Source organism: Anolis carolinensis, chromosome 3 (assembly GCF_035594765.1).
Source record: "Anolis carolinensis isolate JA03-04 chromosome 3, rAnoCar3.1.pri, whole genome shotgun sequence".
Lineage (NCBI taxonomy): Eukaryota > Metazoa > Chordata > Lepidosauria > Squamata > Dactyloidae > Anolis > Anolis carolinensis.
The window spans coordinates 2,331,676-2,344,536 of NC_085843.1; the positions used below are offsets into that span (position 1 = coordinate 2,331,676).

The window sequence follows — 12,861 nt, forward strand, 5'->3', positions numbered from 1 at the left end:
CGGCCTCGACTTGGCAGCGGGATGTGCGCTTGGGTCATTGTCATCACTTTAAGAAACAAAGAGTGTCCCATGTCTCTGGGCAGGAGCCAGTCTGAGGTCCATTTCACTGCCTCTGGTGGAAGGACCATCTTCCTAAGGTCCACCTGAAGGGTTCTACCGGCAGAAGGGGGCTGGACTGGATGGCCTTTGGGTCTCCCCCGACTCCACGCAGGACCCGAAGGAGGGGAGTGAAGGCCGGAGGGAAGTCTCGGCTAGAAGTGCTTGTCCTCCGGCTGGGAGCTGACCACCAGCTCCTTGCTGCCAAAGTCCCACCAGGCGGTCAAGTGGAAGGCCATGTTGGAGAGCACCACCAGGTACTCCAGGAAGGCAAAGATGGTGTACACTGCGGAAGGAGGAGGACAGGTGAGCAAGCAGGACAGGAATGGGACCCTGGCCTCTTCCCTTTTGGGGTGAATGGAGGGGGCTGGACCACAGACCCAGCCCGGTGTGGTCATCTGAGTGTTGAACTAAGAGTTCAAATCTTGGCCATGGGAACCTCCCCTCCCGGCCACCAAACCTCCTCCCAGCCATGTCTTCATCTGAGGCTGAGAGAGTGTGACTCGGTGAGGTCTCGCTCTCTCAGCCTCAGGGGAAAGCAACTTTATTAAACTTTATTATTTCAGACCTCAGCTGGGAAGAGAGAAAGTGGAGTCTAAATAAACATTAAAGTTAATGTATCAATAGATTTATATACATTTACTAGCTGTGCCCGGCCACGCGTTGCTGTGGCGAAGTCTGGTGGTCTGGGAAATAAAGTATTGAGGAATTGGTGGTAGTTAAGGTAAAGGCTAAAGGTTTTCCCCTGACACTAAGTCCAGTCGTGTCTGACTCTGGGGGTTGAAGCTCATCTCCATTTCTAAGACAAAGAGCCGGCGTTGTCCGTAGCTCACTCCTTTGTCAGCTTCCTTTCTGGAAGAATCCTTTTTGGGAGATGTTAGCTGGCCCTGATTGTTTCCTTTGTGGAATACCCAATTTCCCTGCTTTCAGAGTGTTGTTCATTATTTACTGTCCTGGTTTTAGAGATTATATTGTTCTGTATTATTCTATCACAGTAATTATTTCATATTACAGTAGGATCTCACTTACCCAACATTTGCTTATCAAATGTTCTGGATTATCCAACGCAGTCTGCCTTTTAGTAGTCAATGTTTTTGTAGTCAATGTTTTAAATTCATTGTGATATTTTGGTGGTAAATTTGTAAATACAGTAATTACTACATAGCATTACTGCGTATTGAACTACCTTTTCTGTCAAATTTGTTGTATAACATGATGTTTTGGTGCTTAATTTGTATAATGATTACCTAATTTGATGTTTAATTGGCTTTCCCTGAATCCCTTCTTATTATCCAACATATTCACTTATCCAACGTTCTGCCAGCTTGAGTGAGACTCTACTGTATATTGATAATCTTATATTATCTGCTTAGAACTGGATTATATGAGGCCCCTTCTTCACAGCTGTATAAAATGCACACTGAAGTGGATTATATGGCAGTGTGGAGTCAAGATAATGCAGTTCAAAGCAGATAATATAAGATTATAAATGGGTTATAGAGCTGTGTGGAAGGGCCTTGAGTCTACACTGCCATATAATCCAGTGCAAATTAGATAACCTGTGGAAGAGACCTAAGTGAAGCCTAACTCTGCCTGTCCCCTGGGCTGAGTCCATTGCTAGGAGACCAAGTGGGCGGAGCTTAGCCTTCTAACTGGCAGCAATTGGATAAAAACAATTATTCTTCTCCCTCTAATTAGGACTTTATTTTTCTTTTCTTTTTGTTGTATCAACCTAGAGGCGTGGACGATGGGTTGTGTTGTCAAATTTCGAGGTTGGGGGGCCTGTAGTTTTGTTGTTTTGTCCGCTGCCCTGATGCCATCACTCTTTTATATATATAGATATAAGAAGATTTCTTATGAGTAAGTCCTACGTGAATGATAAGATAATTACAATAAATATTTACATCCGGCAGGCTCCTTCCCTTCTAGGGTTTAGAAAAAAACTAAAGACATGGCTATGTGCTCAAGCGTTCAATGAATGAACTTTCAAGCTTGGCACGGTCGGTTTTTAAGATTCTGGATTAACAAGGTCTAGTGAATGAAAGGACATTACCTCGGTGCATGGTAATGTTTTATTATTGTACATTGGTTTTTTATGATGTTTTAAATGTTTTTGTTTTTAATGCCTTTTGTATTGTATTGTTGATGTGATGGCACTGTGTTGCCAATTTGTAAGCCGCCCTGAGTCCCCCAGGGGAGAAGGGCGGGGTAGAAACACCAGAAATAAATAAATAAATAAATAAATAAATAAATAAATAAATACATGTACCGTATATACTCGAGTATAAGCTGACCCGAATATAAGCCGAGGCACCTAATTTTATCACAAAAAACCCTGGGAAAACATTGACTCCAGTATAAGCCGAGGGTGGTAAATTTCAGAAATAAAAATAGATACCAATAAAATGACATTAATTGAGGCATCTGTAGGTTAAATGTTTTTGAATATTTACATCAAGCTCAAATTAAAGATAAGACTGTCCAACTCTGATCAAATCATTCTTCTCATCTTCTTCAATGTAAATGTGCTTATGTATCCTTTTGAATAATAATAGAGTAAAATAATAAATGTAATAATAATAATAAATAGAGTAAAATAATACATATAATAATAAATAGAGTAAAATAATAATAACAATAATAATAATAAGATCAGAGTGAAATAATAAATGTAATTTTGTCAATGTCTATTGTTTCCAAATGCTGGCTGAGATCTTTTGGCACGGCACCCAGTGTGCCCATTATTATTATTATTATTGTGTTGTCGAAGGCTTTCATGGCTGGGATCACAGGGTTGTTGTATGTCTTTCGGGTTGTGTGGCCATGTTCCAGAAGTATTCTCTCCTGACGTTTCGCCCACATCTATGGCAAGCATCCTCAGAGGTTGTGAGGTATGGAAAAAAACAACATTCCTTGCTTAGTTTTTCCATACCTCACAACCTCTGAGGATGCCTGCCATAGATGTGGGCGAAACGTCAGGAGAGAATACTTCTGGAACATGGCCACACAGCCCGAAAGACATACATTATTATTATTAATGGATAAAATAAGGAGGAAGGAATATTAAACAGAGTTGGGAGAGAAGAACTTAAGGGACAATATATGAGCATAAAGAGGCCAGTTTGGAGATGGAGGGGTTATTGAGGGCCACGAAAGGGCAGGGAGGGGCTGTGGGGTGGCCAAATGACCCAGAACAGGCTCCGCGAGGGGCTGGCCTTACCTCCGGCCTCGCAGTACCAGTTGTGGCGGAAGTAGAAGCAGACGGCCACGGAGAAGGTGAGGAGGTTGAAGAGGAACAGCCACCACTTCCACTTGTAGGACCTGCGCTCCTGCAGAGAGGAAGAGAGAGAGAGGAGGAAAACAAGAGATGAGGGCTTTGCAAAAAAACAACAAGGTGGGCCTTGTGAAATGTGTGACCCACGTTATGCACACTGACACACTACACTCCAAAGGTCTCATAAGCCCACTTTCAGAGCAAATGGCACGTCTCCTCTCCAAGGAAATGCAAAAGGCAAAGCAGAAGCTAAGTGTCATGTCAGGCCCTGCTCTGCAAAAACATGGAAGGTGAAGGAGGTAATAAATAAAAGTCATAACAACAACAACAATCTGTTGACATTGCCCATGTGCTTCTTGTGGATTTCAATGCCCATATTCCTGGTTCTGGTTATTGAGGTTTGTTTTGATTCATTTTAATAATGTTTTTATACTTTACAGTGTTTAATTTTTTGATTCCATTGCTATTATGTTTTTAAAAATACTTTTAGTTGTCTAATTCTGTTGTTGTTGTGCTTGGTCCCGCTTTGTAGGCCGCCCAGAGTCCCTTCAGGGAGATGGTGACAGGATATAAAAATAAAGCTGCTGCTGTTGTTGTTGTTGTTATCTTATTATGACACAGCAAACAAGACAGATATGCTGGATTTCATATCACAAAATCACAAGTCGGACACTTCCCAAGTGTCTAGGACTGTGTGATGTATTTTCGGATGATGTGCGCAGATCCCAGCAGGGTGGCCTTTTGCAGTTGGCAGATCGCAATCTTGTCAATGCCTATTGTTTCCAAATGCCGGCTGAGATCTTTTGGCACGGCACCCAGTGTGCCCATCACCACCGGGACCACCTGCACTGGTTTCTGCCAGAGTCTTTGCAGTTCAATCTTGAGGTCCTGAGAGCGGCTGAGTTATTATTATTATTATCATCAGACTGATATGACTTTGGTCAGAGTGGCCTTGCATTTCTGTGTTCTCAAATAATATGCTGTGCCCAGGTTGGTTCATCAAGACAATGTCAACAGAAAATAGGAAACCATGAAAATGAACAAAATCTGGCTCCCAGTATTAAAAAATTCTAAAATCAGGATAGTAAATAAAGAGCAACACTCAGAAAACGGAAATTCCAGGCATGAATCAGTCAGGGGCAGCTAACATCTCCCAAAAAAGAATTTCCCCAGGCAGGAATAATAATAATAATCATCATCATCATCAACATAAAACTTTATTTCTAGACTGCCCTCTCTCCCCAGAGCGACTCAGGGAATCGGTCAGGCTTTGAAGCTGCAAGGCTATTTAATACTTATCGTGGCAAATGGCAATACGGTAGAGTCTCACTTATCCAACACTCACTTATCCAACGTTCTGGATTATCCAACACATTTTTGTAGACAATGTTTTCAATACATCATGATATTCTGGTACTAAATTCATAAATACAGTAATTACTACATAGCATTACCATGCATTGAACTACTTTTTCTGTCAAATTTGTTGTAAAACATGATGTTTTGGTGCTTAATTTGTAAAATCATAACCTAATTTGATGTTTAATAGGCTTTTCCTTAATCCCTCCTTATTATCCAACATATTCGCTTATCCAACGTTCTACCGGCCCGTTTATGTTGGATAAGTGAGACTCGGCTGTACTTATTAAGGTGGCAAATGGCAATATTCCCACTTCTTTCTCCCACACTAGACATTACTCCACACACACACACACATATACCCCCCACTTGCCTAATTTCCAACAGACCTCACAACCTCTGAGGATGCCTGCCATTGATGTGAGCAAAACATCAGGAGAGAATGCTTCTGGAACATGGCCATATTTTTATCCTTTACAATTTTATCTTGTAAATCGCCTAGAGCATCGTGGATGGAGGGCGATTAATAAGTAATTAAATGATGATGATGATGATACTGCCCGGAAAACTCACAGCAACCCAATAATAACAACAATAACAACAACAACAATAATAAACCTGCCCAGAGGATGCCATTTGCAAAGCCCTGTACCCAAGTGACTTGATGCATTTGGATCCTTTTGATTTGCACTTAATAATATTTTTCTCCTAGCCAACCATGTTCTTCCACCTAGAACTCATTTTCCAATTCCTTTGGATTGGGTGCTTTTGGGGAAGACACACCACATCTGTATTTACATCCCGCTTCTTCTCTCCCAAAGCGGCTAACACTAAAATTCACACAATATGTAGATTAAAACCCAAAGCATACAAACATTAAAATAGAGCAAAACACAGAACTCATCAAAACCGACGAAACCATTACAAAACCCGTGACCTGCATAGAACACAGACCGTGACGCTCGGGAAAAGAGGAAGACGGCTCGGCCGCAATTGTGACACAGCAGCCATGACCACAACTCTTTTCCTTTGCCGGGCAGCAGCCACGAGGAAGGAGGCCCTGAATTCCCCTGGCAAATATAATGGGGTGGGTGACATTTCCCCCCGTTTTTTTGGTTGGCCTGGACAGGAGAACCTACTAAGTCAAGCACAGTGGAAATAAATACTTATCTAAGTGCCTGAATCAGGAGTCCAGACCCTGGGAAAAAGCAAACTTCATAAAAACTTATGCTAGAAATCTACAGTATATTTCTCAGTCAGCCTCCAGTGCATCTGGGCTGATTTTTACCCCTTTTTATGTGCAAGACCACAAACTTTTACTCTCAAACTTGTCATTTTCTTTCTCTTCTTAAGGTAAATTTTGCCCTTCTTCAAATGGAAATTATACAAGGATGCTCACCCAAATCCGTAACCGTATCTGCTTTCAACAATTGTAATGCTCACCATAGTTAATTTATTTATTTATGTATTTAACAGTATTTATATTCCGCCCTTCTTTCTCACCCCAAAGGGGACTCAGGGTGTCAAAGACAGAAAAGATAACAAAGTTTATTGGAGTTACAAAACCAAAAATGCCCGTAAAAGACAAGGGCTAGGCAAACACTGGCCTTAAAAGTAAAAAGAGACAAGAAAAACGTTCAAAAGATAAACCGGATTAAACCGGAGTTTAATCCGGGTTAAATCAAAACAGCTTGCTTCAGCCTGGGAATAAACAAACAGAAGCTGGTGAACAAAAAGTTCAAAGGAATGCAACTAATTGGCAGCAGATGCTTCTCTGCTGCCAAGAGCTATGTTTGAGTAACTTAGAGATTACTCCTCCACACAGCAGGCAATTTCCCAATACAAACACAGCAGACGAGGGCAGAAGCAGTCAGCGAAGTCCCAATCCGTTCCGAAGGTCGTAAGGCAGATGCAGACGTTTGTAGTTCACCAGTTCCAACGATAGACACAGGTAGGAAAATCCGAGGCCGTAGTCAGTCAGTCCGTAAGTCCAGAGTAAGCAGATGGCGTCCGTCAAGAAGACGACGGAAGGTCAAAGCTATTAAGATTAAGCAGAGGTTGCACAACAAAACCCCACACAATTCCTCCCGCCATCTGAGCCCAATGTCCAGGATAACTTACGTAGTCAGCAAACGAATCACACCCGTCTTCAGGAAAACTTCCCACACAGATCCCAAGCGTTCGTCCAGATTACCTTGCCCAACGCAATTTGCTATTGCTCCCAAACCCCATTTTATGCCAGTTACAAGTCCTCATCGCTATCAGCTGTTCTCCTTAGCCCGGGCGTTTCCTCATCACTTTCCTCATCAGAAATGGAACACCTTTGACTACGCCCCACAGCATCCCCAGCTGTGGATCCCGTCCCATCCCTCCAGCTTGTCCACGGGTCTAATCCTGAAGGTCCCCAATCGCCTTCCATACTATCATTGCCAGTGGCACCCAAATCCTCTCTTACACGAGTCCATTCCATGTCATCCTCTTCCGAGCTAACCATCTCTTCCTCCATTCTCTCAGTAAACCCCTCAAAAGAATCCTCGTCAGATGGTTCTGCAAAGATATCTTGCAGCCGCTTCCTTTCTCGCTCCTCGAGAGTATCTGACTCTCGAGGAGTCTTACGCCCACGTCTCCCAGTAGTAGAGCCATGAGGCTCAACCATAACACAGGGAGGATTACAATAAACACATATATGGCAAACATTCAATGCCAACAGACAAACAACATTCAGTTTTAGACAGACACAGAGGCATTTTTAACATCTTTCCAGCTTCACGATTTCCGGCCACAGGGGGAGCGGTTGCTTCACCGTCCATTGGTGGCTGTTCTTCCTCATTCTTTTCCTCGTGAGCAGTTTTATGGTGTTGTAGATTAGTTAAATTAGCCTCCCACATAAAGCATACCTAAATTTTCCCTACTTGACAGATGCAACTGTCTTTCGGGGCTGCTAGGTCAACAGCAAGCCGAGGCTATATATATATATATATATATATATATATATATATATATATATATTAATGGTCGGAGGCTTAACCCAACCCGGCCTTCGAAGTCATGACCTCTCGGTCAGTAGTGATTTATAGCAGCTGGTTACTAGCCAGCTGTGCCACAGCCCGGCCCCGGTGGGTTTTTTTTTTCTTATGTGGTTTGTGGCCAAATTTGGTGTGATTTGGCCCAGTGGTTTTGTTGTTAACTCGGTCCTAAATACAGTAGAGCAGGGGTCCCCAAACTTTTTAAACAGTGGGCCAGTTCACGATCCTTTGGACCATTGGAGGGCCGGACTATAGTTGGCCACCGAGCATCATCATCATCAACAACAACAACAACAACAACAAAGAGTGTTGGAAGAGACCCTTTGGGCCATAGATTCCAATCCCCTTCTGCCTTTGTGCACCGAAAGCACAAACAAAGCACCCCTGACAGATGGCCACCCAGCCTCAATGTTAATAATAATAATAATAATAATAATAATAATAATAATAATAATAAAGGGTTGGAAGAGACCCCTAGGGCCATTTAGTCCAACCCCCTTCTGCCTTTGTGCACCAAAAGCACAAGCAAAGCACCCCTGACAGATGGCCACCCAGCCTCAATGTTGTTAATAATAATAATAATAATAATAATAATAATAATAATAATAATAATAATAATAACAATAATAATAATATAAAGAGGGTTGGAAGAGACCGCTTGGGCCATTTAGTCCAATCAGCTTCTGCCTTTGTGCACCAAAAGCACAAGCAAAGCACCCTGACAGATGACCACCCGGCCTCAATGTTGTTAATAATAATAATAATAATAATAATAATAATAATAATAATAATAATAATAACAACAAGAGTTGTAAGAGAAGAAGAGACCCCTTGGGTCATTTAGCCCAACCCCCTTCTGCCCTTGTGCCGTGGGGGCCGGATAAATGGCTTTGATGGGCCGCATGTGGCCCCCGGGCCTTAGTTTGGGGACCCCTGCAGTAGAGTCTTGCTTATCCAACGTAAATGGGCCGGCAGAACGTAGGATAAGCGAAAATATTGGATAATAAGGAGAGATTAAGAAAAAGCCTATTAAACATTAAATTAGGTTATGATTTTACAAATTAAGCACCAAAACATCATGTTATACAACAAATCTGACAGAAAAAGCAGTTCAATACGCAGTAATACTATGTAGTAATTACTGTATTTATGAATTTAGCACCAAAATATCATTCTTAGCGGGGGGTTGGACTAGATGGCCCATGAGGTCTCTTCCAACTCTACTATTCTATGATTCTATGTATTGAAAACATTGACTACAAAAATGCCTTGGATAATCCAGAATGTTGGATAAGCGAGTGTTGGATAAGTGAGACTTTACTGTATGCACATTACATTTTTAGATAGATAGATACCGCCGATTTCTGAGCCTGAATATATTGCACAAGATTTCCCTAGCCTAAAATGATACATTTTAATATATTGGGTTTATGGTTCCTGTCCCCTTGATCTGGTCATGTAAGTGTGATTTAATGTTATAATTGTATTATTTTACTTTGTTTAATAATGTGCATTATGTTGTTATGTAATGTTTGTGTTGCTTTTATGACTGTAAACCGCCCTGAGTCCCATCCGGGAGATAGGGCGGTATATAAATAAAGTTTTATTACAGTAGAGTCTCACTAATCCATCCAATTAAACATCAAATTAGGTTATGATTTTACAAATGAAGCACCCAAACTTCATGTTATACAACAAATTTGACAGAAAAAGTAGTTCAATACGCAGTAATGTTATGTTGTAATGACTGTATTTATGAATTTAGCACCAAAATATCATGATATATTGAAAACATTTACTACAAAAATGGCTTGGATTATCCAGAGGCTTGGATAAGCGAGGTTTGAATAAGTGAGACTCTACTGTACTTAAAGACTTCAATGTAATAAGTTTGCTTTACACCTCGGTGGAGGTGGATGCATGTATGCTTATGGACTTCAGTGAGCACAACTACACTTAAAGACTTCAATGTAATAAGTTAGCTTTACACCTCGGTGGATGCATGTATGCTTATGGACTTCAATGAGTACAACTATACTTAAAGACTCCAATGTAATAAGTTAGCTTTACACCTCAGTGGAGGTGGATGCATGTATGCTTATGGACTTCAGTGAGTACAACTATACTTAAAGACTTCAATGTAATAAGTTAGCTTTACATCTCGGTGGAGGTGGATGCATGTATGCTTATGGACTTCAGTGAGTACAACTATACATAAAGACTTCAATGTAATAAGTTAGCTTTATACCTCGGTGGAGGTGGATGCATGCATGCTTATAGACTTCAGTGAGTACAACTATATATAAAGACTTCAATGTAATAAGTTCGTTTTACACCTCGGTGGAGGTGGATGCATGCATGCTTATAGACTTCAGTGAGTACAACTATACTTAAAGACTTCAATGTAATAAGTTCGCTTTACACCTCGGTGGAGGTGGATGCATGCATGCTTATGGACGTCAGTGAGTACAACTATACTTCAAGACTTCAATGTAATAAGTTAGCTTTACACCTCGGTGGAGGTGGATGCATGCATGCTTATGGACTTCAACGACACTTAAAGATTATGGACTATTGATTAAAAATGATACCCTGTGTACTCAACACAGAGATAAGCTACATCTTATCTATGACTGAACTTTAATAAGAAATGTGCCTGTATGGTGAATTAATACAAGATGTTTGTGAGTAAACAAGATATGTTATTTTTCAAAGGAGACTTTGTTTTTTTCATCATTTGAGTGCATATTTTAAACTAAGAGGTTTCAAAGGAGTGTATATCTTTTGGGTAACTGCAATTTCAGCATCAAATAAACCACCATCCTCTGTTAACCAAATATATTTTTGTTCAATGGCATGTCTTTGTTCTTGACAGTCAAAAAAACATGGTTCTTAAGTCTAACAGCTGAGTTCCCTGTGTGCCATTACATGAATGTTTGTGAATATCACTGGTTCAAAGAGTTGACTTCCAATAAGGTCATGCTTTTCTTGACTAGTGTCAGGACCCAGGCTACAGATCACCAATAACCATGCGCAGAGGCCGGATTCTATCTAATATCTTTATTAAAGGAATATATAAAGTCAATAAAAACAAGTGAAGAATATAGTTCAGAAATAGACCTTTCAGGAAAGGTCAAATATAGTCCAGGGAAATAATGTCCAATATGTGATATTAAGGTCCAAAGTTATAATCCAATAACCGAAACACACACTTTGCCGAGCAATAGTGTGGGGAAATGACAAGGTCTTTTAGTCCATTGAAGCTTGACAACAAGGCTGGAAAACAAACTAGATTCTTGGCAAAACAAGACTTGATACGAGGCAACAAGAAGCAAGAACAAGGTCCGTGGCGAGGTCCGGGGAACAAGGCAGGCTTGGAACTTGATCCTGGAAACAAGGAACTGGAGTTGCGTAGTCCACACACGATCTCACTCCTCAAGCTGACGAGTTGACTCCGCAAGGTTTCCTTCGCGGCAAAACACCTAAATAGGGTCTTGTTTCCCGCCAGAAGAACACTTTCCCTGGAGAACGAGAAGTGAAACCCAACTCTGTCCAGATGCATGACTCCTTAGAATTTCCCAAGGGAAGCAGACCTAATCAGCTAATTGTTTGGCTGGGATTCTGAGGCTCCGGCAATTCGCCTCCCTAGCTCCTCTATCTCTATTATAATTGTCCTTTCGAGAAAACGGGGGAGAATTCTGCCCAAGGCTTGTTTGGCTGACTTCTTGAGGGCAAACATCCTCCAAGTGCAGGGGCTCCAATTCTGGCTGAACCGGTGGAAATCCCATGTTTTCCTCCTCATCTGCCACAATAGTACTAGGAACGGGACTACAAGGCCCATGAGACATCACAACTAGTGGTTTTCAAAAGTTGGTCTCCACATGTTCACGGGGATTCACATTTGCCAGACTGATGCGACATCATTTTTCCTTTTTCAACAAGGTTATGATTGCCATTTATTTCCAAAAGGTTCGTGCCCCAGAGAGTGGGTGCACTAATTCCCAAAATGTCAGGGCCCCACTAAACTACAAGTCCCAGGATTCCATAGCATTGAGCCGTGGCAGTTAAAGAGGAGTCAAGCTGCATTAATTTTGCAATGCAGATGCAGCCGAACACGGCTTAATTCTGGAAGGAAAAGGCCCAGGCGTGCAACGGAAGCCTCACTCTGCAGTGGGGCCAGCCCATCACTCCCGCATAGGCCTTCCGCATTCCCTCCGGCTCCCAGGCCTCCGCCCTTTCCTTCCGGCCGAACCCTCCTCGGTGGTCTGCCTCTCTATCGGGGCTCCGCAAGGCTCCTTCCTCCACGGCCTGCCCGCTTCCTGCCCACAGCACACATCCGCTACTACAACTCCTTCCTTCCGGCCTCCGTGTCGACACCCCCCAAACCACCATCTCAATTGGCTTCCAAACTGGCTTCCAAAATGAAACCAACTCAATATAAAAGTGATAACACTATGTAAAACCATTTCTGTTCCTGGGTTAGACGTATCATTTCCTAATTGGTTCTATCATAAAAAACATGGGACAAGTTAACTAAACTGCAAACACTTTTGTTTCTCCAGGAGAGACATCCTGCTATATCACATCCTGCCATACACATCTTTCATCAAACTACATTTTAATATGTGTGTTTATAGAATTTCTGCAATGTTACATTTGTTTTATTTATCTATTTGCTACATTTATATGCTGCCCTTCTCACCCCGAAGGGGACTCAGAGCGGCTTACAAATTAAATTTACATACAATATTATATTACAGTAGAGTCTCACTTATTCAACATAAACGGGCCGGCAGAATGTTGGATAAGCAAATATGTTGGATAATAAGGAGGCATTAAGGAAAAGGCTATTAAACATCAAATTAGGTTATGATTTTACAAATGAAGCACCAAAACATCATGTTAGACAACAAATTTGGCAGAAAAAGTAGTTCAATACGCAGTAATGTTATGTTGCAATTACTGTATTTATGAATTTAGCACCAAAATATCAGGATATATTGAAAACATTGACTACAAAAATGCGTTGGATAATCCAGAACGTTGGATAAGCGAGTGTTGGATAAGTGAGACTCTACTGTAATAAATTACTATATTGCACTGTGT

At 41.5% G+C, this 12,861-nt stretch overlaps 1 protein-coding gene across 2 annotated transcripts in view; it reads right to left on the bottom strand.

Annotated features, from left to right (window-relative positions):
• Positions 1 to 222: 222 nt before the first annotated feature.
• The window catches only part of pgap2 (post-GPI attachment to proteins 2), a 34,600-nt gene continuing 21,961 nt past the window's right edge, over positions 223 to 12,861 (bottom strand). For both annotated transcript variants that reach the window (XM_062974390.1, XM_062974391.1), the window contains exons 6-7: positions 3,317 to 3,425; positions 223 to 382 (exon numbers count right to left, since the gene is read on the bottom strand). In XM_062974390.1, coding sequence (XP_062830460.1) covers positions 252 to 382; positions 3,317 to 3,425 — 240 coding nt within the window. In that variant the 3' untranslated portion in view covers positions 223 to 251. The remainder of the gene's footprint in view (positions 383 to 3,316; positions 3,426 to 12,861) is intronic.